Raw genomic sequence first — 26,479 nt, forward strand, 5'->3', positions numbered from 1 at the left:
AAAATGGCTTTAAAGAGTCAGGTAACAAAAGGTGCAACCAACTTTTTATTTGCAATGCTCGAATTCTTTTGAATGTCATTTCTTTCTTTTCCGAAATACAGGATGAGGCATGACACAACCAAATCCCAGACTCATTGTTGGGTATTTTCTGTGTAACATATGCTTTGTTTTTGTTTTCCTCCAAAGGCGTTTAAACAGAAATCACCTTCAGCTGTTTCCTGAGTTGCTGTTTCTTGGGACTTCGAAGCTGTACAGACTGTAAGTAGACAGAAATAGTTATTGTTGCTTCGGGTAGTACCTTGTATTTTATTAAATGTATTTTGGATCTGTTTCCTTGTGCTTTCCTGCAATCTATTCATCGATAGATTAATGGATTAAATGTTTGCCTTTTTTTTTCTTTTTCTTGAGGAAATTTATGATTTGTTTTCCAGTGGTTCCAGTTGTTTTATTTGATTAGCATTTAGTGGTTTATGTATGAGTCATTATAATTGTATTCTTCTTTCTCAGTTATGTGATGATGAGGAGATTTACCTTACTTCTTTATGGAAAATTTTGATTAAGTTCTGAAGAGGAAAACTGCCCTGTACTTCCTCTTCAGAGGAAGTTGGCAGTGTTTTCTTGTAAAGTTAGGGCTCTTAATGTCAGCTTTCTTGACATTGTTTCTATACTGGAGTAGTGTTTATCAGTCTGGAAATATTATTATAAGGTATTTAAAGAGGGTTGTAAATTTACTCTTAAATATTCCCTTTAAAGCCAGAATTCCAAACTCTAAAATAGGAATGACTGTAAAGGTTTCATAACAAATATGTCATAGACTGTTAATAACAGAAGTACTTCCCTGGAAGGCACATAATGTGAGTTTTAGGCAGAATCAGTTTTTCCTCCCTGGAATGCTTGTTCCCTGACCTAATATGTAATAGTGAAAACACATTTTTGAAAGCTTTTAAAATGAGATTTTCAGCCATATAAATGATTTTGTGCAGATGGGAGATAAGCTACAAAGTGTTGGAAAAATAAATAACGATGATTATTGATGTCCGTTGTGACATTGTGACAAAACTCTTGGGATATATAGAATAAACTGCTCAGCAAGTCTTCCACCAGGATGGTGGGGATGTCCCATAGGTTTGTGTTTGTAGGGAAGGTGAGCAGATTGCTTTTTTCTGAATTTGGCTTCGTCATAGCCTGTTAATTCAATATTGCTGTTATCAATTCCAAAAGTAGGAGGACTGTCCTCTCAGAGACCTCCCTGCATTGTAGCCAGGATCTCTGTACAGTCCTGCTGATGCCTTAGCTCACTGTAGAGAACTGTCCCAGTAGGCAAATGTGCAGCCAGCTAATGTACCCCATCTAGAGTTTGACCTTCCTGGTACTGTTCCTGTAAGGACAGCCAAAGTCACCTGGCAGGATTTCTCCTTGTGTTCCCTACTGGTTAACTGGCTCAATTTAAGTAAATTAAAATTAAAAAAAAAGAAGAAGAAGAAGAAAGAAAGAAAGAAACCTGAAAATTGACTTTTAAATAGGAATTCTGTGGGGACTGTTTTGACCAAGGAAATAGGATCTAGGCTATTATAAAAATTATATGTATATATATAAGTTGATACTTATATTTAAATATTTCTGTTTAGTTTCCAAGAGGGGCCACAAAGATGGTTTTAAGAGTCATTCTACTTTTTGCTTTCAGTTTTTGTGATTGAGGGGATTAAAGAATTGATTTCAAGGCTGGTGTACAGTGAGGCATATGAAACTACTACCTTCTTAATAGTGTCCAAATGGAAATTTTCCTTTTTCTATGTAGCTACTGAAAATACAGTTAAATGAATGGCTGTTATCTACAATTAAAGCATTAAGCTAAAGAGGGGAAAATTAGCTTCTACACTGTCTCTGAGCAACAAGAATTTGTGATTTTTAGTCTAGAAGTAATTCGATTAATTTTCTTAGGAGGCTTCACGTAGTGTGATCCAGTGCAGAATTCTCTATAAGCAAATTATATTCTGTTGAACATTTTTTCCTCTTTGACAATATCACATAGTGAACCAAGGGTTTTTCTCTTATATTTTGTTGTGATTTTATAACTTTAGGAAACCACTGTGTGAAAAGAGAACTGATATCTTTAAGAAGTAAGTTAAAGAAACAGAACCCATAAAACTCTCAGGCAATATTTTCTAGTTAATTAAAAGCACATTGAAAGTGGAAAAATAGGCAGGCAGATCATGCATTCAGAGTTATGATGTACCTGTTTGGTTCAAATGATTTTCTCTGGGTAGTTTTAGAAGATAAAGTTTTATTTCTTAGGGCTAGTGGCAAGAGGGACTTGAATGCTTTGATATTCCCGAAGTTACAGATTGATGGCTTAATGTTTAATATTGACTGGGAATTAACACCTGACATAAGCATTAAATACATGTGGAAATATAGTGGTGTAATTTTTTTCTGCATCCTCATGTCCAGAATCTTCTTTTGAGTTGTTGAACTGAATTAGATTTAGTGAATTGTTACCAGTGATACTCCTCTTGAGAGGATAAGTTATAAGCTACATGTGACCACTTTTTAATGACCATGATCATTAATTGGGTTAAACGACCACCATTAAATGTCTTTAATAAATAAGAGAACAAAAGCGTGTGAGCCTGACTGCCTGGCCAGTGTAATTTCCAAGACGGAGGATTCAAGTTCAGATTTTCTTCATGTGGTACAGGTGCCTAGTAGTTCATCCGAAACAAATGTTCTAACAGATGGAAAAAATGTGCACAAATCTACAAACAAAAATGCTGTATAAAATGTTCATTGAAAAAAATGAATCTTTCTTTCACAAGAAGGATAAGTGACAGAACAAAGGATACAGGACTTCTGATAAATAATAGAGAAAATATGTTGGGATGGGGAAGGTTTTGGCTGGTTTTTGCATATACAAATTAAGCAATCCGTGATTGGCCTGCTAGAGAATGTACTAAAGACAGACACATCTAGAATTCATGAAAGAAACAAATTTTTAATTTATTTTCTCTTTATCCGTAGTTGCATAATTCTCATTAGTATCTCTATTTCTTTTTCTAACTTATTGAATTAATACTTTTACCCCTATTTAATACTTTTATTATTATTTAATGGGGAATTCATACTACTGATGTCTGATTTTTATCATTATTTACTTAGATTAAAGCTAGTCTGATATACAGGACATTATGCATGTTTTCTTCTCACTTTTTAACGAATAATCACCGTTCGGGTCTTGGCTGAAAATGAGATGCCAGGTGAAGAAGCACACATGCTTTTTTTGGCCTCTAAATGCAATATAAAGGAAAAAGAGGGTACACTGCATATGAATTATGATTCGACACGGTTGGTTGCTGCTAGCGGCCAAATATGCTTTTCCTTTGCTGTCTGCTCCAATTTCTCTTTGGATGGGTTGAGAGAGCACTACATGTTCAGGTCAAGATGTTTGCTCAGAAATAGTAGTACAGTTGCAGCTGTGTTTGTTGGAGCAGGAGACTAGTTTAAATAGCATTACCATTTATCCAGTCCATTAACAGAACTCTGTAAAATAATACCAACTCTGCATAAACTACAGGACAGTGTAATAAAATTACAAGCACTTGTTGACAGATGGAAAGTGTAAGTAGAGGGAAAGTAAAGGGCCATAGGTTGGCGGTTAGAAGAGACAGCACACAGTTTCTTAACTTACGTAGATATGCCCTTCTCCGTTATGCTCCTCCTCCAAAACCAACATTGCACTTTTATCATCAATTTAAGAGTGGAGAAAATAATTTGGGGGACAATCTGGAGCTGATTAACTGAGATTTTAGTTACTTTTGAAATGAGCGATCGTGATTGATTGAAATTCATGAGTGGCAATTATATATATGAGTAGCATAAACAAATCTTCCTGATAAATGTAACCTTAAAGGTGATTTACCAGTGAGTGATTCACACATTTCAACTTGAGTTTGCAGCTACTAATCCGGGCTCGTTAGAGAGGAATTTCATTGGTACTACTGTGGTTGAGCATTTGGTTATAAATATTTGTTTTGTGGTTTCCAGTTTATTTCTTTGAGTATCATTATATTTACCCAGACTTCTAACATAAGCTTAAGTATCCAAGGCATGTAGCAGAAACTCATTTTTCACTTGTATCTACTGAAACAAAACAAAACTAACAAATGAAATTAAATGCATGAGCCCCAATGATCCATTTTCTCTACTTCTTTGAATAAAACCTTTTTTATTTCTGGTTCACAAGTGGCGTTTATTATTCCCCAGTGAGCTTTGGAGGCTCTAAATTATCTAACATTATAAATAGTATTTTTAAACTCAAGGACTCTTTTTATGGCCTACTGACTACTTACCTGAGACAAATAGGTTTTGACCGCTTAATCTGATTGGTCTGGTCACAGTTCATTGTCAGATAGGATCTCAGATGCTCAAAATTGTTTCTGATAATAATAATCAGCCCCCCCTCCTTTTTTTTTAGAAGAAAAATTTTTGTTTTATTGTAAAAATTCATTTGTGAAGTTTAACAAATATACAGTGAGCGTGTCTTTATTTCCCTTTCGTCTTGTCCCATAGAAGGAGCTTTAGTGTTTGGTTTTGGTTTTTAATAATTACAAAAGTAACATACCCTCATATTAAAAAGGTTTGGATCAAGAAAAATTGAAAAGAGGAAGTGGAAGTTATTCATTATCCCACTATCCAGACACAATCACTAGTAAACTTGTCACTTATTATTAATCTAGTTTTCTTTTTCTATGCTTATGTGTATAAATGCTGACATACATTTATTATGAAAACATGTTTGTTTTGTTCTGTGTTTTTATGTCCCCAGGGTCTAGTATTAGGCTTGACCTTTAGAAACCTCTCAGTAAGTGTTTGATGTATTGAATTAAATCTCTGTCGGGTTCAGGACAGAGAGCAAACAGTTAACACTGGGAAGGCATTATGAATAATAGAGAGCCAAATGAAACTTAAAGGGTAACTTGGCTAATTAAATGTTTAGTCCCCTAAACCTTAGAGGGTTTTGGTAGAAACCACAAAATAAAAATGATCCATTTTTCACTTAAGCAGAATATTCGTTAGCTTAATATAATATTACATTTCCATAAAACTATGTAAGTTAGTCTCATAGGATTCATGTATCGGGGATGAAAGCAGAGTACAACGGCAGAGCTCATGTCAAAATTCCTCTTGAATTAATTTCTGCCTGCTCTGATTCAAGTGTGGGCTCCTAGAGGTGTCAGGTGCCATAGTTTCCTGCTCCGGTTTAGTCTTGGCCTGTTTGGCCCCTGCCACAATAAATCCAACAGCGGTTGTGCAGGAATTGCAGGTTACAGTTGCCACGGTTACCGTTGTCCTGCCGGATCCACATCATTACTCATCTAGGGAGCTGCCATGATAGCTACCGCTGCTCTCCATTGCTGAGGCTGCTGAAGAGGTGGGTGTGCAGAGGAGGAAAGTTCTTCAGATGTGCTGTGACTGTGTTACCATTCCGTGCAAGGCTACACTCTCTGTGCTGTTGATACTGATACTTTGCTAAGATTGACTTTGAAAACCAGGAACCCGTAAGTGAGGGAAAACTTAGAGACTCCTTCACTGTTGGTGATTAGAACACCAAGCCCCATTCTTTGTTGAGTAACTTATTAATGACTTATTATTATTGGGTCCAAGGGATTCTGTTCTTGCCACTTAAAGAATAGAGATAAGGAGGACCATTTAATTTAAAAAGATTATGGTTTCATAACCAAAGGTTTGTTTTTAGGTAGGTAGACAAAGGACTCGATATACAGATATTAGCCATTACCACTTGGCATGAAGAAAACAGGTGAGACATTCAGTGGGACTCACTTTTGGTTTTGTTTCAAAATCCACATGTATTCCTATGATTTAGAAGTTATAAATGCAAGGAAGATTAACAACTTACTTGAGATTTTTGCCGGGCCCCATGTTGATAGTTTTATTTGAAAGAGATCACAAGTAGAAGGTTTGTTGCTGAAAAAAGTGAGAAGTTTGTAGGTTTCTGCTGCTGCCCACCCACAAAATATACTCTCTGAGTGTGAAATCTATAGCATCATTAATTCATCAAGTATACTTTCCCCTGCAAGTGTATGTGTTTGAATGGTTGCTTTCGCAAATGTCAATGTTTTTATCTCCACCAACAAGTATTCATAGTAGGCCTGTTTGAATTTGGAGAAGACTGTGATAAATGCTGGCATATGGTATTTGTGGGTCCCTGCCCTTGCTAACATCCGACCTGTAATATGTAAATTGAAACTTAGCTCCTAGAGAGTGATTGTGTTTGCTGATCCCTGAATTCAAGCTTATGGTTTTCATGACAAAAAGACATTTTCCAATACACATCATCAGGGGGCCATTTTAAATTTGGTGATAAATCATAAAATTGCCACTGCAATCTCAAGGTTATAATTTGGTGACTGAAGTTTACCTAAATAATTCTAAGAATAAGTGTCCATAGGATTTTAATTCTCTTTAGCTAATTTTAATGTATTTACATTATGTTTTAAGACACTGAGATCAATTACTTTATAGCATAAGAGAGGGGACATAAAGCACTAGTGTTTAAATACCTACTCTGATATTAATTAGCTGCTCTGCCATTTGGAAATCAGGTGACACCTCTTGAATCAAGTTTCCTTATCTTTAAAATAGGAGTAATCATATTTTCCTCCTGCGGATGTTTCATGTCATACTGTAGATTCTATATTCAGGAGAACATTGCCAACTTTCCAGTATGATGGAAACTGTATTGTATGATTATTATCTTATCCTTACAAAATGTTAAAAGCATAGTCACACAGATGTCTTTGCAACTTGCCCATAGTCAGCAAATTTCCTTCTTCTGTTTCACCTCTGCCTTGCAGTTATGCTCAGTGTAATAACACACACGTAAGCATAGCCACATTAATTTTTTTACCACTACAAATTCACATAAAATGTGCAGTTGCATCATTTTGTTTCTCCTTACTTGGTCACATAAGGTACATTAAGGCCAGAATGTTCTTAGTGAGATCACTTACCCTCTCCCAGTTGATGATTCATGTAGTTTTAAAATTCCTATCTAAAATGAATTAGCTATAGAGACAGAGACTGTGACTCAGAAACTATGTTAGTTTACATATTTGGGTGGCTGTTTTAATGATTTTTTCCTAAATAAATGAAGGAAATATATGAATTAGTTCGAAAAACCACGTAAATTCCTTAAACCACAGGTTAACTATTCTAAAAGTTATCAAGAACATTTGCATATGTTGCTAAAGAACATTTTTATTGCTAATTAAAACTTCAGTCTTTAAAACCATCTAAGATAATTAACTCATTGATCTTGTAATATGCAAATTTGATGTGATCTGGGGAACATTCTGTCATCTTTACATAAACTGCATATGTGATTTTAAGAGCATTTTTAGATTAAACATATGTCAAAATGCAGTGCAAATTGCAAATCGTTTAGCACTTTGGATTTAAACAATATTTGATAATGAAATAGATCTGAGCCAGAAGCTATTTTTGTTTTGTTTTTATTGTAACTCTAATACTTTTCACATGTACATAGGCTTTGCAAGCAGAGGCAATGTGGTATATATCCTCTTTATTACCTGTTACCCCTAACCAAGTTAATTGCTATCACTGAATTCTCTGTAGGAAGTTGAAATATCATGATAAATATTTAATAAATTGTGATTTATATAAGAAACTTTGGGGTAGAAGTGGTTTTTGTTTTTGTTTTTCGTTTTTTTTCCTTAAAAACTGAATTCTAGGGAAGGAAGCAATGAAAAGTAAAAAGGCCTGTTGGTGGCAACACCCGTGGTGTAGGGTACGACATGGCTGTGTGAAATGTTATTAAGAGAACATCTGCGCCTCTCACAATCTCCCTCAAATGAATGTGTACAGCTAAGTATGGCAACTTGATTTAAGTGTTTAAAAAAAAAATCTTAAAGAAAAGAGAAATAAATATGTCTGGAAACAGAATGGGAAAAGATAGCTTTGCCCCGTCATGATAGGTTTCTTCTACTAGTCAAAGATTAAAGCTTGAAGTATGTGAATAGCCGAGAACAGCACAGAGAAAGGTTGATTGCTTCCCCTCCAACAGTTCCAATTGATTGAAAAAAGCCTAATTTAAAGTTCTGTTTGTTCTATGTCTTAAACCATCAGAATTCTCTTTTAGGACCGGAGGAATGCTCTGGAGGAAAAAGAATCCAAGGATAAAAAGTCATTGCCAGTCAACAATTGTTCCTAATCCTCACAAAATGCTGGAGAAATTAAATTTATTCTTTATTGCTCAAAGTGTTACCTAGGTCACTGGGCGATGGGAAAATTGGACTGGAAGTCGAGTAGGCGCAAGCTTTGTTTTGTGTCTAGATGCTTAACCTTAGACACGACAAGGCATCTTAGAGTGTGGTGGGAACTTGGTTCAGAGCGTTAACACCAAGACTTTTATTACCCCGGATTTATAATAGGCTGTGCTGTCAGGAGATGAAAATGTTGTGTTTACGTTGCAGTGTTAAATGATCATTTAATTAACACCTAAGGAAAAAAAAAAACTTGTGAAATTCTTAGCAGCTTTTATTGTTGGTTTCCTGGGAGGTTTTAATATCCAAGTTTCATTGAGAATTCTTTTTGTAAGTAGGGACACAAAAGACATTATGAACTTTTTAAGGAAGACAAACAGTTTAACCTTGACCCCTTTTTTCTAAAATATTAATTTAAATTACATCTTAAATCTGGTGTGCTTATTTAAAAGGTTTCTAGACTAATATATTAAAAATACATCTTCATTAAACACTTTATTTTTGTGTCAACTTTTAACATTTATATATTATTTAATTGACAGTCTATACATTCTACTGCAAAACATTTGAAACTGCCCATTTGTTTTTGTAAGAAGTTTAAATACGTTTAACATATTAATACATATTTTTACATCTTTTAAGCCACTGCTGTAGTTACATTGTTCTAAGAATTGGGGTCAAAATATGTAATCACAGACAAGCAAATTATGTGGGGAAAGGTCCCTTATTATTATATTCATGATAAAAAAGTTCGTGTGTAGACAGGACGGATGACACCAGTAATAAGAAAAATTAGATGAGCTTCATTAGTTATTAAAAGATTAGATTTTATCAAGTTTCTTAATTTATTTCTGATCTTTTATTAAAAAAAAACAGTTACCTAAAAGGAATGGTTTGAGGCAAATTGATAACATTTGGAAAATATGTACTGCCAAGGGCAGCTGCTCGCTCATTCACTGTGTTTTTTCTAAAAGTATTATTAGAATTTATATCTTAACTCTTTTCATTTTATCTGGATATGCAACTGCATATGCAAATATATGAAACTTGAAAAAATATTTACAGTTATTTGCTGTTGAAGTAAAACCTTTCTTTGTTTTTCCAGAAATGAATGTCCTGTTAGAGTGTAGTTCTTCTAGGGACGCTATTTTTATTCTTACTGAAACTAAACATGTTTATTCCTCTTTTAAAAGTTTAAATTCAGACACCTCAGGATAAAATCTGCTTTCTGTATTATTCATGGTAGAAGAGTGCAAGGAGGATTGAATGTTATTAAAAATCTCTTAATAGAAAGCTCTGTTTTGAACCAAGAATTACATTCTCATTCACAAAGTACAGCTGAACATTGTATGAGCACTTTCTACAATGTTATATGTTTTCCTTCTATCAAATTTTCTTTTTTCCTAAACTTTTCTCCTAAACTTTCTCCTAAACTTTTCTCCTAAACTTTTTCTCCTTTTCTTTTCTCCTAAATTTCTCGTAAACTTTCCTCTTTTTTTTTCCCTATCCCACATTGATCTTTTTCTTTTCAAATCTCCTTCTCCACTCAGAGTCAAATAACTAAAACAATAAGTGGGAATATTGCTTAAATTTTATTTCCTTCACATAAGGATCCACCTTTAGATTGAGGTAGTTGCAAGACACAAAATGTTCAGAAGTTAAAAATTATGAGAGAGAAAGGGAGAGGTAACACATTTTGGTTATTTAACATACTGGATAGCTAGTATATTCTAAATGATATAGTTCATTAAACTGATAGCTATTCCAAGCCAACCAGGTGCTGTGTGCTTGTGTGTGTATGTGTGTGTGTGTGTGTGTGTGTGTGTGTGTGTGTGTGAGAAGTGGGGATAGCTATAAGTGAGAGTTAGAGAAACAACAATTTTATGAATGTTCATAATGCTTGAGGAATATAAATTTAAGGAAGTTTTAGGACATTTTACTTAACATAGATAATTATATTGCTTTTATGCTAAAAACAATTGATAAGCTTTTATATTGAGAAAGTCAGTGTTAAGGTTTATATATCAGTTATTTGGAATCCCTGATAAGTAAATAAAAAGAAAGATCTTAGGATTTATTGCAGGTAAAGTCTCCAAGTTTGCTTCCTAAAAAATAGGAATGACTGCTTTAAATACAAATGATTATGCTGTAACAAATATATTTGATAGTTATTCTGTTGGAACCATTGCAAATAATGAGATTGGGAGATGGGATACCTAGAAATACTCTGTAGGCTTCACAGGGATTAGGTGAGTTAAAATTAACTTCCCTTTTGCATAAAACTCTCTTGTCTGCTTCTCAAGACCAATTGTAATTTAGTTCTATATTACTTCTTTAACTTCATCCTTCCTATCACAGCATGCACACTATATCCCAGGCAAGCAGATTTTGTGGTTACTCGCTGGAAGTTCTCAGCACAATTCTGGCCTCCATTCTTGCCTCCAGTTTATAGTAGCATAGTTTGCCTGTTCATATAATAAGCCTTACCTCCTTTATGAAATCCTTCTCAACTGCTTCAGTAAGTTACAGCTCAGTGATCATTGATTATAAGGTAGTGGTTATGAGTTTAGACTTTTCACTGCGTAGGAGTGTGTGAATCACTTAATGTGTAGCCTTGAGAATGTCATTCAATTACCTTCCCCGTGCCTCAGTTTCCCCCTGTGTAAAAAAAGGGAGGATAATAGAATTTACCTTATGGAAGTGCTGTATGCAGTAAATTATTCACTAAATAAACAAGGCTTAGTATGATGTTTGACATAGGGTAAATGCTATGTATTTTATGTTGTTTTTATTTTTAAAACAATGGTTATTTTCTGTGTCCTATAATGTGTGGTTACATATAATTCTTTAAACATAATGTGTGCGTTAACAGAGAACCCTGTCTCATGTTTGTCTTTGTTTTACATATAGGATCTAGTCTAGTATAGGTTGCTTAATCAATACTTTCCAACTGAATGCTTGATGGAAATTAAGCCTGAAAAATATTAACAATAACTTGAACTTGGAATGCAATATGGTGTGTTGTGAAGAGAACACTTGATCGGTAGATACCCTAGTTACATTGTAGCGCTTCTGGTCACCTCCAGCTGCAGATACTGAGAAGTACTTGATTTCTTTTTTGAAGATGAGTTCCTTTGCTTATAAAAGTATGTAGTAAGTCATTTAAGAGAGTAACCATATCTGGTGTGTTCACCATCTTATCACCAGAATTTAGCACAGGCTTCCTGGTCTCTAGGGGATGCTCAAAATTAATGGAGAGAAGGGAAGGAGATTGAAATATATAACACAGTTCTAGCTCTATTTCAAATAATGTATAGGGAGCTCTTCACAGGACTTGAAAGAACTACAATGGTGAAATTATTCATGGTAATAAATGAGGAATTAGATAATTATATTATGGGTGAATGATTTTGAGATTGTTCTTTCCCCTATTAGCAATTTAAAAAATAAAGGCAATTTCTTTTCCAGATAAATACAGCCTGCTTATATTTCACATGGCTTTGGTATTAAATCTGAATTGTTTGAAGGCTTAGGTTAAAAAAAAAAAAACGATTAAAGGAGATTTTATGGTTATGCATTATTAAGTGGTTATCCTGATACTTGGTAATCCCTCAATATGGGGGAAGTGGTGTGCAGTTGAAGCAGTTTAATAATCACCCACCTCTCAAACATCACTAACGGTAGCACGAAGAGATGGGTTAAATATCAAATAAGGCAAATCAAAGGTGTTGGCTGATGCAGGTTATGTTCATATTTGTGTTATCAGCTTTGATTGTAACAGGTGTGAGAGTAAGCACCATCATTTTCTATAATTCTACCCAGTAAATGCACCTTAGATGTTGTACCCTGGACATTTCCCTGAACTTTTGAGGAGAATAGAAGGTATAGAACCTGAATACCCTGAAGGCAACTGAAACCCAGAGTCTTTTTCCAAAAGGCGAGCTCACTTTCTGAGTTGGTATGGTTTTCTTTCCCTGTTTTTAAGTGGAAGGAATTCCACACCTAATTAATAGTTTCAAGAAAAGTTGTTAATCAGGTACTCCAAGTGACCACCCTGGATTCTTCTGTTATTACAAAGGAACGTGATGGAATGAGAAAGCAACATAGTTACATTTGATAAAAGGAAATACCTTTTTTCCTTTCCCCACCCACCATGTAATCCCCTGGAATTTAGTTGAGGCGGGAAATTACAACAGCAAATAGTGTGATTAAAAAAGTGAAGTTGTATGAACAAGAATAACATTTGTAGTTATAATAATTACTTGAAAAATCATGACATATATCAATTATCATATTTCAGGGCAAGAGTTTTCACCTAAGGGTGTATGGAAGTAATTTTTCTTCATTCTTTTCAGTCTTACAGAGAAGCCCAACTATTAGCAACATTATTTTTTATTCTTTTCTGAAATATCAGACATCTTTCTATTGTCTTAAGATGGGATACTAGATGGAAATCAGATAAAAAGTTGAACTAAGTATGACAGAGGGGCAAAAAAGAACTATAAATGTAACAGAATGTTTTTAAAGTGGACAGTCTTATTCTCCTTCTTGTTCAGAAACTGTACATTGACTTAAAGAGAACAGAGTGGTTCAAAACAACAAGAAAATCCAGATACTGGTTTATTTTTATAAATAGAGTACCCTGAAACTTTTAAACTGTAGATAAATATGTTATTTCCGAATAAATGTTATATCTGTATCATGAGTGTGATTTCTATTGCAAGGTACTTACTTTCATTGTATTCTTATAAGATGATTCAGGTTTAGATGTTTCATAAGTATAGCTCTTTTCTCCAATTCTCAAGCATATGTTACGTTAGTGCCTTAAATTTACTTCCATTCTGATTATTTTATGTGTATTTCAAAACAGTGATTCCTAATGTGTGCTCCCCAGTGATCCAAGAGAAAAGTATTCTGTGGTCCAATGTGTTGGAAAATAATGAAAGTCATATCCCCTGTGGTGACTGCAAGTACACTTGTATTTGTCTCTGAGGCATCGTGGAATGAATAAATTTGTTTAATATTTAAAAATTCGCTTCTCAAAGTTATTTGACTATAGATCCCCCTCTTCCCATTCTTCCCCCATTTATACCAGTTAATCCAAGTAACAACAGCAATCTGTAGCTTTTCTGAGGAATGACTGCTTTTCAGAAGTAGTTTTTAAAGGTGTTTTAGGTACAACTTGTGGATGGTTGATGGACTTTGAATCAAAATAAAGTTTCATCTGTTCAATGTTTCTTTCCATAACCTCTCTCTCCAGGACTAAATGACAAAACAACTTAGATATGATGAGTTAGAGACAGAAATAAAAGGAAAAAAGAATTAATAGTATCATAGATCTCCTAAGACAACTTTTTTTCATATATCTGATAGGATCTTACTCTGATCCCTACTGAAAATTATGGTCCCTTCTCTTAGTTCCATAGCATGTTGCTTTGACTGCCAATTCTTAATTAAATAATGAGGGATTTCAAAGAAAATACCAGGGTATGGCTAAAACAGAACTATTTCAAAGCCAGATATTAAATGGGCTTAATAGGGGCGCCTGGGTGGCTCAGTGGGTTAAGCCTCTGCCTTCGGCTCAGGTCATGGTCTCAGGGCTCTGGGATCGAGCCCCGCATCGGGCCCTGGGATCAAGCCCCGCATCGGGCCCTGGGATCGAGCCCCGCATCGGGCCCTGGGATCGAGCCCCGCATCGGGCTCTCTGCTCAGCAGGGAGCCTGCTTCCCTTCCTCTCTCTCTCTGCCTGCCTCTCTGCCTACTTGTGATCTCTGTCAAATAACTAAATAAAATCTTAAAAAAAATAAATAAATGGGCTTAATAAAATAATTTACTTTACATCTTATCCAGTATTTATAAACACACTTATTTTCTGGATTTTATTAAAAGCATAAAATAGAACACGTTTTGTAATAGTTTAGTTCCCTCTGCATAAGTAAGCTCAGTACTCTTATCCTCTCTTCCCACTTCTTGCTCTTTTCCTCCTTAGGCCCCATCATCACTATCATATTGCATGTTTTTTTTTTACTTATTTATTTGTTGTCTTTCTCTCCCAATTAAAATAAAAGTTCCATGAAGGCAGAAGCGAGCAGTAGATCCGTAAGAAATATTGGTTGAATGAGTGTATGTAAGCTTTGCAACAGTCTGCCTGAATTTGAATCCTCGCTTCAAACTTCCTGGCTGTGTGACTGGGAGCACATTACTTAACCTCTCTAACTCAGTACCCTCTTCTTTAAGATGGAGATAATTAGAACATCAATGTCAGAGAGTCCTTGACAGGATTAGAAGATATAATGCACCTGTCACAGAGTTCAGTGGATGTTAAATATTTTTTCATAAATCAAACACTTCTTGAATTGGTAGGGGAAAAATTATCACATGTTTGCCATCATCTATTAAAATCATGTGTTACTGCTTTCTGGTTTTTAGCTGAGACCCCACTCCCACCCCGCCACCCCAGTGTCAGAATGGGAAACCAGACTGTGCAGAGAGATACATGAGAAGCTGCTTGTTCTTTCCTTCTTTCTTTTTTTTCACATGTTGCATGAGTTCTCCTTTTTCAGAGTTCTCTGTCTTCCCAGTCCTGCTTCTGGAATGTTGAAATCGCACCTGGCTTTGCCACTACCCAGGCACTGCTTTATTTACTCACAAGCTGGGACAGCTGCCATTCAGAGGATGCTGCCACCCTGCCTGGTGAGGGGGTCCCTTCCCTTGTGGGGCTGTGAAAGACCAAACACTAGCCGTCTTCCAGGGTGCAGATGTTTTCACTTATTTTTGGACATGATTGATTCAAACACCTCTAGCCTAGGAAACTAAAAGTATTTGATTATGTCTAGTATATTATAGAGATTGTTTGATATTTATATTGTAAATATTAGTTTGTTCACAAAATCCCCTCCCTAGGCGGTATACTCCCTGAGGGCTTGGGCATTTCCATCTCTTCACCGTAGAGCCCTATTCCAAGATCTGGAGACTCAAATACTCATCGGCTGAAGGGAAAGGACAGGGAGTACAAAGGATCCACGGAGCCATTTTTCATGACACTTGAGCCTCAGAAAGCATTTGAAGATTTAACCTCTTAATATGTTTGCATTTGTTGTCCCTTGATAGTGTTTATGTTTAAAGACAGTAACAGCAAACTTGTTCAATCAATATCTCTTATGTCTTGCATCAATATAAGATATGCACTGATATGTAGGTGGCTTTTAGTAAGAGTTTACTCACTGTGATATCAAGTGTCTGTTCTATTTATGGAAGTGGGGTGGGGGGGAAGATTTCTCTGTATCTTTTATAATCTTTATCATTGTTTCCTAATATTTTGACACATTTATGTGCCTGTGTGATTTTGTTTAACTTGCAAATAAAACAAGAGTGTTGCAAAATGGCTACAAAGTTGAAATAGCTGAATTGATAGGAAGCAACTCAGGCAGCTAGTTTAATGTCATCACTTTGTATCCCTACAGTAGTTGCTAAAGCCCAGCACACATCATTCAGTGTGCTTCCACAATTCCTTGCCATCCTAGAGCATGTACTTCTGACATTTTTATTAGGCTTTTGTGTTTGGTCACTGTATTAAATCCAGCAATTTATTCCTTTCCACTTAAATTGTCTTTCCCGTCCAAGGGGTGGAGAGGAATTCACAGTGCCTGCACATAAAAGGCCATTATCTTATCTTAGCAAATCCAGCCCTACAGAGACCGTGAATCATGAAAGGTCCGCTGGGCAACTGGGCAACAGGGGAAGTACATGAGGGCGGGTAAGGCAGTGCAGGGGAGTCAGCCATGAGGTTTGCAGTGTAGGGTGCAGGGGAGTCTCTGGTCAGCAGCCCCTTGCTGATCCTGGCCCTGCAGACCATTTAACAGACAGACTTTGGAAGTTTGCATCCAGAGAGTGTGCGCTGCCTATAATCTTGATTAGCTGAAGCTTATAGAAACTACTCAGGAGACCATACTACCCATTGTTTGATTGTCTGGCCCCAAATCAAAGCACTTTTTTTTTTTTTTAATAGGTTAAACAGAGACATTTGTGTGTATTGACAAAGGCAGACTATAGAGCAAATATGTGGAGACTTTGGTGCCTTATTCTAACACAGCCATCATTCCACGTGGATAAATAATTTTTGATTGGAGGGAGGGGCAGTGATGAGGAGGGAAGGGCTGAAGTCAGCCAAGCACCTCCCAGCTAGGTTTTTCATAGATTGCGTACATGACCAGGGGTCTCTTCCAAGTGCTTTATTCATATACATAGTTACTCATTTGATCTTCAACAATATGAACCCAATTACAGATGAGACAGCCGAGACCCAAAAGATGGTAGAATGCCCAAGTGGCAGGTAGAAGGGGCTAGTACGTACTAGGACTATTTTTTTTTCTCTAAAGTTGTACTAACACCCTGTGTCTGGGATCTAAACTCCTGCTGTGATCATTCTTATTTCCTGATATTTTCTTATTGTACCATGTACTTGAAGAGTTATACAGGTAAGTTAGCTGTTCTTGAGCCTCTGGAATTTTGTTTCTGATATTTCCTCTGCCTTCTCCCCCTGGCAGTCTTCTGTATACTACCCAAGATCCAGACCATGCCTCCTCCGCCAGGAAGACCTATCTGATTTCACAGAGGAAAATGCCTGAGGCAAACAGCACTCTTCCTTTAGAGGTCTCACACACTAGGCTAGCACAGATGAGCCGTCTTCTGTGGAGTGTCTGTTCCTTATCCTGTGCTACCTGACAAAATATCTCCCATCTGCTTTTTTGCTGGTAGTATGCTTCGTATCCCAAGAGGATGTAATAGCAGAGGTCATATTTTATTTATCTCACTACCACCTAAGGTCCTAGCCCATGGCTGGAACTGCTTTGTTGACTAAATGAGCTTACTTGAAGACTGAACAAAATGAACCCGAATGTGTCCTTCTTCTCTGAGCCTTTTTTTGGGGAGAGCTTCATCTGAGCCTGCTCCTTTTCAGCTACACCTCACAGCCCTTCTTATGCTACTGTTAATTTTACAGAACAGCTGTTTTATAGAACAGTGAGTGTGTTCCTCTCTCTTCTAGAATTCAAGCTTCTGGTGGCAGGTCTCTAAGTCTTTTTCATTTCTGTGCTTCCCAAAGCACCTACCAAAGTTTTAGGCACGGAGGAGGGGCTCCATAAATAATTGTTAAATAGGCTTCATGAGGACTTTTCATTCTTTTCCTCCAGGCTACATTGCTATCATTGAAACAGAAAAATTCAGTCTGGAAAAAAAAAGAGTAAAGTGCAGTAACACTGTATGTGATTTTTTAAATAGTTCATATCTGAGGGGGAAAAAAAAAAAAAAAGGAAACACAGCATGTGTAGATGTCCAGGTAAACATGTCTTGCAGTTCTAGTGTTTCATCGTATTTATTATCGTATTTATTATAGGAACATGTTGTATTAATTTATTTTAGAATTTTAAAAAATGGCATGTGAGTCAACATGCTGTATAGTAAAAAGAGCCAAGTTTCAGTGACAGACAAGATGGTGTTCAAACTCTGGTTTGCTATTAGCAGTGTGCTGGGTGGGAAATACCCTTCTGGCCTGGTTTCCTTACCTATGAAGTATGTTTGAAAATTAGAACATTTCTTTTTTTTTTTTTTTTAAAGATTTTATTTATTTATTTGACAGAGAGAGATCACAAGTAGATGGAGAGGCAGGCAGAGAGAGAGAGGGAAGCAGGATCTCTGCCGAGCAGAGAACCTGATGTGGGACTCGATCCCAGGACCCTGAGATCATGACCTGAGCCGAAGACAGCGGCTTAACCCACTGAGCCACCCAGGAGCCCTGAAAATTAGAACATTTCATTTTAATTTTTTGAAATGCTAGGATGATGATCTATACCCAGAATAACATTTCATGTCGGCTGGCTTATTGTGAATGCCTAATGTATCAATGAGGCTTAAATCCTTTAAGTATAGAAAATAGGTGGTCATGATTAATGGATTAGTTATGTGCTTTTGGTTGCAAATAACTGACACCTGTCTGAATCTGGCTTCAAATAGGGAAAATTATATTCTCTGTCAGAGCAGGAATTACAGAGGTAGGTCAAGCCATAGCTTTTAGTTTCTTTCCATTTCTCCATCCTCAGTGTCAGCTTATCCTATGGCTTTTTCCCTGGTCTCAAAATGACCATCAGTGCTAATTAAAGCTTCCTGCTTCCTGGTTCATACTGAGTGGGAGAGAGAGGGGGGAAAATGTGTAGAGAAAAGGAAGAGAAAGTGGGAAAAAAGGAAGGAAAGGTCTCTCCCACTATCAAATGGATTCTAAATCCCTTTCTTGAATCAGGTGAACCGACTTAGAGTACATAAATTTAGACCCAGGGTTGCCAAAGACTCTGATTATTTTAAATGTATTATGTATAGTGATTATTTTAAATGTATTAAGATATTTTTTTCTGGACTTTTGGTTGGATGGGTGACTGAATCAGATCAGGATTCTATTAGGAAATAGGAGGGGGTTCTGATTGATGTAGGGATGTAGCCAAGAGTGTGCACCACAGTTAAGAACTTAAATTTTAGGGGTGCCTGGGTGGCTCAGTGGGTTAAGCCGCTGCCTTCGGCTCAGGTCATGATCTCAAGGTCCTGGGATCGAGCCCTGCATCGGGCTTTCTGCTCAGCAGGGAGCCTGCTTCCTCCTCTCTCTCTACCTGCCTCTCTGCCTGCTTGTGATCTCTCTCTGTCAAATAAATAAATAAAATCTTTAAAAAAAAAAAAGAACTTAAATTTTAGGGGCGCCTGGGTGGCTCAGTGAGTTAAAGCCTCTGCCTTCAGCTCTGGTCATGATTCCAGGGTCCTGGGATCAAGCCCTGCATCAGGCTCTCTGCTCAGTGAGGAGCCTGCTTCCCCCTCTCTCTCTGCCTGTTCCTCTGCCTACTTGTGATCTCTGTCTGTCAAATAAATAAATAAAATCTTTAAAAAAAGAACTTAAATTTAAGTTTTTCATTTGATTTTACCACAGGAATTAAGAAAAATTGCTTTTATAGCAGCTTTTAGTTGAGATGTGTACAATTGAACATTTTAGAATTCTTGATTTTCTTTGTGCTTCGTTTTCACATGTCAGGATAATAAAACCTACCTTTTATGTTTTTGAGGTGATTAAAATAAAATCTGTGGAAGGTACAGTACCAAACCCATAACCTAGGATTGCTTTAAATAGTTGCTGTTGCATTTTCTTGGTTAGAATTTCTTTATTTCATCTTTGTCTCATCTGTACTCCAATTTCCATTTCCAAAGTTTTATATTACAAATCTACACAGGTGCTTCATTGCCACCTGTAAGTTAATATACTCAAAAGAAAACTCATGAAAGTCTTTTTTTTTTTTAACATAGCAGTTTACAGGTATGTAATCATGCAATCTTACAGGATCCTCACAGAAACCCTGCAGTGTAGAAATAATTTATGCCACTTACCAGATTTTTAAAATCTGCCTCCTCTTTTTTTTTTTTTTTTTTAAGATTTTATTTATGTATTTGACAGACAGAGATCGCAGGTAGGCAGAGAGGCAGGCAGAGAGAGAGGAGGAAGCAGGCTCCCTGCTGAGCAGAGAGCCCGATGCAGGACTCAATCCCAGAACCCTGGGATCATGACCTGAGCTGAAGGCAGAGGCTTTAACCCACTGAGCCACCCAGGCGCCCCTGCCTCCTCTTCTAAATCTGAGTTTCATGAGGACGGAGATCCTGTTTTCTTCATGTTTGTACCCTCAACATTCTAGATAGTACATCACTTGTGGTAGACTGTTAGGTGATTGATCAGTGTTTATTGAAGGAAAGGAGAGATGGGAGGGAAGAGCGTTGGGGGAGTTAGATGTGACTCTCTTTGTTCATGACCTTGCTCTGAAGATAGAAACCCCCATTCTTAGTGGACCAGTGAGACCCTGCATAGCTTCATCCTGCTTTCCTCACTTTCCTTTCCTCTCTGTACATTCTAGCTGTACAGGCACGTGCAGTTCTGTATGTGTTGCTTTTACTTCCACAGGGCCTTTGCATATGAACATTCCCAGGCTTATCACTCTACCTACTCAGCCACCTGCTGCCTTCTTATTCCTGGTCATTGTCCCATAGTATCTCTGTTCGATTCTGTTGAGATCTTCATCTTCCAGTTCAAACACCACTTCCTCTGGGAAGACTTCTATGATCCTCTAGCCTAAATCTTCTCCTCTTTATACATCCCCACAGTATAAGGATACCTGATTTTAAATGTATGTGAATAGTATGATTATTTTGTGAACAACTTTTTTCTTCACTAGAGCTTCTTGAAAGCATGGGATGGATTTTTACTCATTTTCTCCCTAAAGCTGCAGCAGTGTCTGGCATATCATAAGTACTCAGTAAATGTGTTGAATGAATGCCACCAAACGTCTTGTCAGCCAATTTCATGTGTTTCTCACAAGATTACACTTGTGGTTCATAGAAGATGGGTTAGTGTTCTGTATTATTTTCTTATTTCTTTATATTTTCAGATGTCTTATTTAGAACTTAAATACTGGAAAACAATAAAGTCTTTGGGAATGGCTACTGTTTTCCCTGCCTGAAATCCATATCCCATTTCCTTCTCTTATTTTAGGGCTCCAGTTGGGGTTTACCTTCACTGGGCTTCACTTCTCTGAAGGTAGAACAGGGGTCCCTCATCTGGGTGGCCCCAGTACCCTGTTAGTGCTCTCATCACTCACCTGTTTTTCTCATGTGTCTCTGTTAACCTGAAAATAGACTGGATATAGTTTTGAGATATTTGCCCAGTTCTTAGCATAGTACTTGACTTGGCTAAGGCCCGGAGAGATTTTTTTCCAAATGATTAAATGCATTTCTTGCACTTCCAAGATATTTTCCAGATATCTAAATCATTCCAGAAAAAGCATTTCATAAACAATTGTAATTTAATTCAGTGTCTTTGGTGTGGCACACACATCCTTCAAGGATTGCTTAAAATAATCTATGTTTTAGTGATCTTATAATTGTGCTGCATATTGGACACCACTTGCAAGTGCCTGGCTGATGAGAATGGGGGATGAAATCCAGCCTGTCCTCTGCTCATTGTGCTCTGTCTGCCCCTGAGAGGTGTCCTTTAGAATTTTTTCACACAGGCACTAAATATAATAATATGGCCTTAGACATAGGAAGAAAATGTTAGAATTTTTCTCTTTAAATCTCTCTTTAAAATTTAATCTTAATTCTGAGAACTGTCTACTTTTGTCTATATTTTAAATATTCATAGTATATTGTATATATACATAGCATATTGGTACAGTAATACTAATTTAAAAATACATGAATAAGATATATATGGGGGTGTGTATGCTCAAAACATTGTATCGATGGGTGATTCATGAGCAACATAACTGGAGAACATTGATTTCATGAGTAATTCCAAAGTCATGGTAGTTTTCTAAGCTGATTGGCAGCTTTTTCTTGATGTCATTTTCAGATGGTTTAAGAAAGGGATGAGTGGGCATAGGGCAATGACATCCGGGACATCATGTGCCACTGTGTGTGTGTGTGTGTGTGTGTGTGTGTGTGTGTGTGTGCATGTGTGAGTCACGTGTTTACCAGCTGTTCCTATGCACCTGCTGTGGACAAGAATGGGTGGACTGTGGCTAAGGTTTGTCTTTGGGGCGTTCTCACATCCTTCTCCATGTCTTCCTCTCTGCAAAAGCAGATAGACTAATTTTAAGAGTCATTAGCCAATTGCCCTTTCAGTTGTTTATGAGGAACCTTCTCTTCCTCATTCCTTGGCATACTCTAAAACTTCAGGTATAAAGCAAGTAACTACTTCTCTTTTCTTCTCTGCCTCTGGGACACGATACTAAGGAAAGGGTGGTAGGATCCTATCATAAAAGAGATGTGCTTGAAGTCAGAATATCTGAATTGGAATCACGGCCCAGCCTCTTTTTAAAATGTGTGATTTGGGCAAAATTATTAACCACTCAGCTTCAGTGTCTCCCTCTCTCTCCTCATTGTTTCTCTGTAGGTTGAAAATAATAATTAATTCAAAGATTTGCTATAAGAAAGAAACATGGATATGTGGAAGTGGCTTGCATAGTTCCAATTAGACTGTGTTTATAGAATTTTTTGAGTTTCAAACCATATTAACTGCAGAATCCTTTTTCCTGTTTATTAGCAGTAATAAAATCACAACTGTCCATATGAGGTCTAATGTGATGATTACTGATTAAAATAAAAGTTTGTTTCTTCTCTGTATTATACTAGTTAAAATGTGACTATTTGGTTAGACAATTGGCTAATGAGCTAATCTGTTTTCTGAGGAAACAACACCTCCTAATCTTTTTTTTTTTTTTTGACTACTATTATGTGATTGAGAAATGAAACAGTGATGGAGCTTCCATTAGTGTCCTCAATGATGTTGAGTCATTTCATTGCTACAAGTCTCTAGAAGAGTAAAAATCATTTCTGACTGTAATACCTAAGAAGGCAACACAGGGATTCCATTTTAAATGGATTTCTGTACTTTCCAAAAGCATAAGAGAGAAAAAAGTGTTCTTATGAAGACAATGACATCAGTTGAAATAGTTAAAAGATATGTTTGTCAACTAAGAAAAAATTTCATACATTTGTGGTATTGAGCTAAGGAAAGGTAATCTAAGACATAAAAATTGGGACCATTTTACAGGTTCTGAAATAGTAGACTAAGGACTTCATTCAGACTTTATTTGGTAGACAGGGGTCAACTGACCAAGGTAATGTTTTGGGGGAGGATTAGGATTGTGCATTGAAGTCAAGAGAGACTTGAAGCCTGGAGATCAGTCAGAAAAATAATGACATAGTCCAAAGTCCCAATTCAGAGTGGTGCTATTTAAGGAAAAGGTATACATATGTGTATGTATACGTATGTGTACTTATATACACACAAAGAAGTATTTATTTATTTATTTATTTTCTTATTTATTGCTTTTTTAAAATTTTTATTTATTTTTTAATTTCAGTGTTCCAGAATTCATTGTTTATGCAACACACCCAGTGCTCCATGCAATATATGTCCTCCATACGCTCACCCAACCTCTCACCCCATTTTCCTCCAAAACCCTCCGTTGGTTTCTCAAAGTCCACAGTCTTTCATGGTTCGTCTCCCCCTCCAGTTTCTCCCAACTCACTCCTCCAATCCTCATCTCCCCATGTCCTCTGTGTTATTCCTTATGCTCCACAAATAAGCAAAACCATATGATAATTGACTCTCTCTGCTTGACTTATTTCACTCAGCATAATTTCTTCCAGTCCGATCCATGTTGATACAAAAGTTGGATATACATCCTTTTTGATAGAGGCATAATACTCCATAGTATATATGGACCACACCTGGTTTATCCATTCGTCCTTTGAAGGGCATCTTGGTTGCCCTTCAGAGAAGTGTTTATAATGAAATTGTGTGTAGAGTCTTGATGGTTTTAGGTAGAGAACAAGTTTTTAAAATTTTAAAGAAACCTATATAAACAATGAAGAAAGCCAATTCCCTAAGCATTTTGATTAATTGAAATACTAATGATTCTCAAATGAAGTTCTTAAGCTATACTCGTATTAATCTTAAAAATAAAATGGCCAGTTATTTTTTTAATGGCTTGTTATTTTACCACCAAAAAGCATTTATTCAGGAATAACAGAATTGCAGTTCAGAACAGGCAAGCTATGGCAAAGCCATAGGCAAGTACAGGAAATCAAGGGGCAGAACCTTATTTTAGGGAGAAGAAGGATGGGGTTGGGAGGGGTTATTTTGAATGAAAGTCCATTGGAGGAAAGAGGAGGATTCTCATAGGCTGAGTTGCAGGGGTAGTCGATTTCTTGTAGAAGATGTAATATAAATCCTTCCTTGTTGCTGCCTGTAATTGATGTTTCTTTCCTGTTGCTTATTCTTCTGTTGGGGTTTGTAATTGACAATTCTTCCTGTAATTGATGTTAGATGCTACTGCTCCCCCTGTGTCTACTTTAGTGAGTCTTCCCTTTATTAGTTTTCACAGTAGCATGAAATAGAATCATGAATGGAAAAGCATTACTGCTGTTTCAGGGTTTGGAATCACATCTTACTTTTATTCCTGATACATAGATCTGTTTCCCTTATTCCGCTGTCTAAAGAAGTAGGGGTGTAGATGTTTTCAGGGGGCCTTCATTTTTCAAATGAGAATAAAAAGATGACAAAATTCCCTTGCTGAAAAGGACCTAAGAAACTGTGCCAAAAGAAACAGGTACCAGAAATGTTATGTGACCTGCCCAGGGTTGCCCAGCCTGTGGAGGAGGAACTTTCCCCATGGCTTGTGGGTCCAGGATCCCTATGTAAAGGTCCTCCTAAGACGTTATGCTGCCTGGTGCAAAACCTGTGCCAGGGCCCAAGATCCTTTTTCTTACTATTTCATACTGTTTTTGTGACTATTTAAAGGCATATCCCTGAAATTCATGGAATTGTACGTGATGCTTATGGTTATTTATTTATTTATTTTTGTCTTTAGAAAGGACTTAGGTGTTAATGATGCTATGCTGGGCTCTGTATAAAGCCAGGTAAATGTACAAAAAGGCCTTAGCTCCACTGTGTCTCAGGTTTCATACATTGAGGTTTTTATCCTGAGGCCACTGGGTGTTTACGTTCTCTCTCTCATAAGTTCTCCATTATTACTTAGAAGGTTTTCATTTTAACTCTGGCTAATAATAGTTTTGGCTCTAAGGAAAAGGGAAAGGAAATTCGCATGTTGTTTGTTTTTTCTAAGAAGCTGTAATATGTGGATTTTCAATTTGTACACATAACATTCTTTCAAGAGTGAGCTGTTATAGGGGCGCCTGGGGTGGCTCAGTGAGTTAAGCTTCTGACTCTGGATCTCAGCTCAGGTCTTGATCTAAGGGTCATGAGTTCAAGCCCCTCATTAGGGTCCACACATTATGTGTGTGTGTGTGTGAGTGCGCACATAATAAACTGTATATATAAGAAACTATATATAATAAAATAAACTATAAATAAAAACTATAAATATCTCATATAACTAAAATTAATAAAAATAAACTATATAAATAAATAACTACAAATCAAAAACTATGTAAAATAAAATGATACAAATTTTAAAAGAAGGAATTGTTACATACCTTAGTTTGTAGATGCAAAAGCTTAAAATTGACTAGCCTAACTCTAAAAGGTAAAACCGTGTTTGGTATTCATATATTCCAAAAAATAAGCCATTTCATATTGAGACATGACATTATAATATAAAGTGAAAGACATTCAGAGAAAAACAGAAGGTATCAAAAGGCCTAAATGGTATATGAGAATCAACTGAAGAAACTTGAGTTATATAGAAAAAGAGTTATCTAGTTACTACTTCATCAGAAAATTTTTAAAACCTCGGAGGTGTTATCCTCTAAGAGAAGAATCAAATGCTAGATGTAGATAGCTCAATCAAAGTAATCCGGTGTTGGAAGTGACTGCTTCAAGGGACTGTTACAGAAAGATTGGTGGCCACATATCCCTCACTACTCCACTATTGGAAAGTTGCATCAGAACTGTGTCTTAAATGTTTCTTTTTGTGTGTATTGTGTCTTCAATGTTTCTATTTTTAATCTTTCTGTCCTGAATGCCATTTAAAAGTAAATCTGATACAAAATGACCACATATAACATGGATTAACCAAGATTTCTCTGAAGAAAATGATGTTAAGAACACCTCTGCCCTGGAATGCTCCCTGAGGCTCTTCTCTGAACCATTGTGTATGCAACAATCTTAATTTGAAAACCTCTGGGGTAAATAATTTCCAATTTCCATTTTGAAGGAAAAATATTAATTTAACTTTAATTTAGAACAAGGTCAATTCGTGCAAGTGACTTTCTTTTAAATTGAAGTGTAATTAACATACAATATTATGTTAGTTTCAGGTGTACAATGTATTGACTTGACAATCCCACCCATTACTCAGGGTTCACCATGGTGAGTGTAGGCACCATATAACATCAACGTTATTAAAATATTATTTGAATTCCCTATGCTGTATTTTTCATCTCCGTAACTTACTTATTTTATAATTGGATGTTTGTACCTCTTAATCCCCTTTATCCCTTTTGCCTATCCCCTCACCTACCTCTCCTCTGGAGACTCTTATTTTGTACATGGCTTTAGGGAAAATCCTTACCTCGGAATTGTACGTGAGCAGAAGACACATCAGCTGTCTTAATAGCTAGACAGTCCAACT

General features: G+C 36.5%; 1 protein-coding gene across 4 annotated transcripts in view; it reads left to right on the plus strand.

Moving 5' to 3' along the window:
- SLIT2 (slit guidance ligand 2) overlaps positions 1-26,479 on the plus strand; it is a 370,519-nt gene that overhangs the window by 17,301 nt on the left and 326,739 nt on the right. For all 4 annotated transcript variants that reach the window (XM_047718995.1, XM_047718997.1, XM_047718996.1 and 1 more), the window contains exon 4: positions 187-258. In XM_047718995.1, the coding sequence (XP_047574951.1) occupies positions 187-258 (72 nt within the window). The remainder of the gene's footprint in view (positions 1-186; positions 259-26,479) is intronic.

Source organism: Lutra lutra, chromosome 2 (genome assembly GCF_902655055.1).
Source record: "Lutra lutra chromosome 2, mLutLut1.2, whole genome shotgun sequence".
Classification (NCBI taxonomy): Eukaryota; Metazoa; Chordata; class Mammalia; order Carnivora; family Mustelidae; genus Lutra; species Lutra lutra.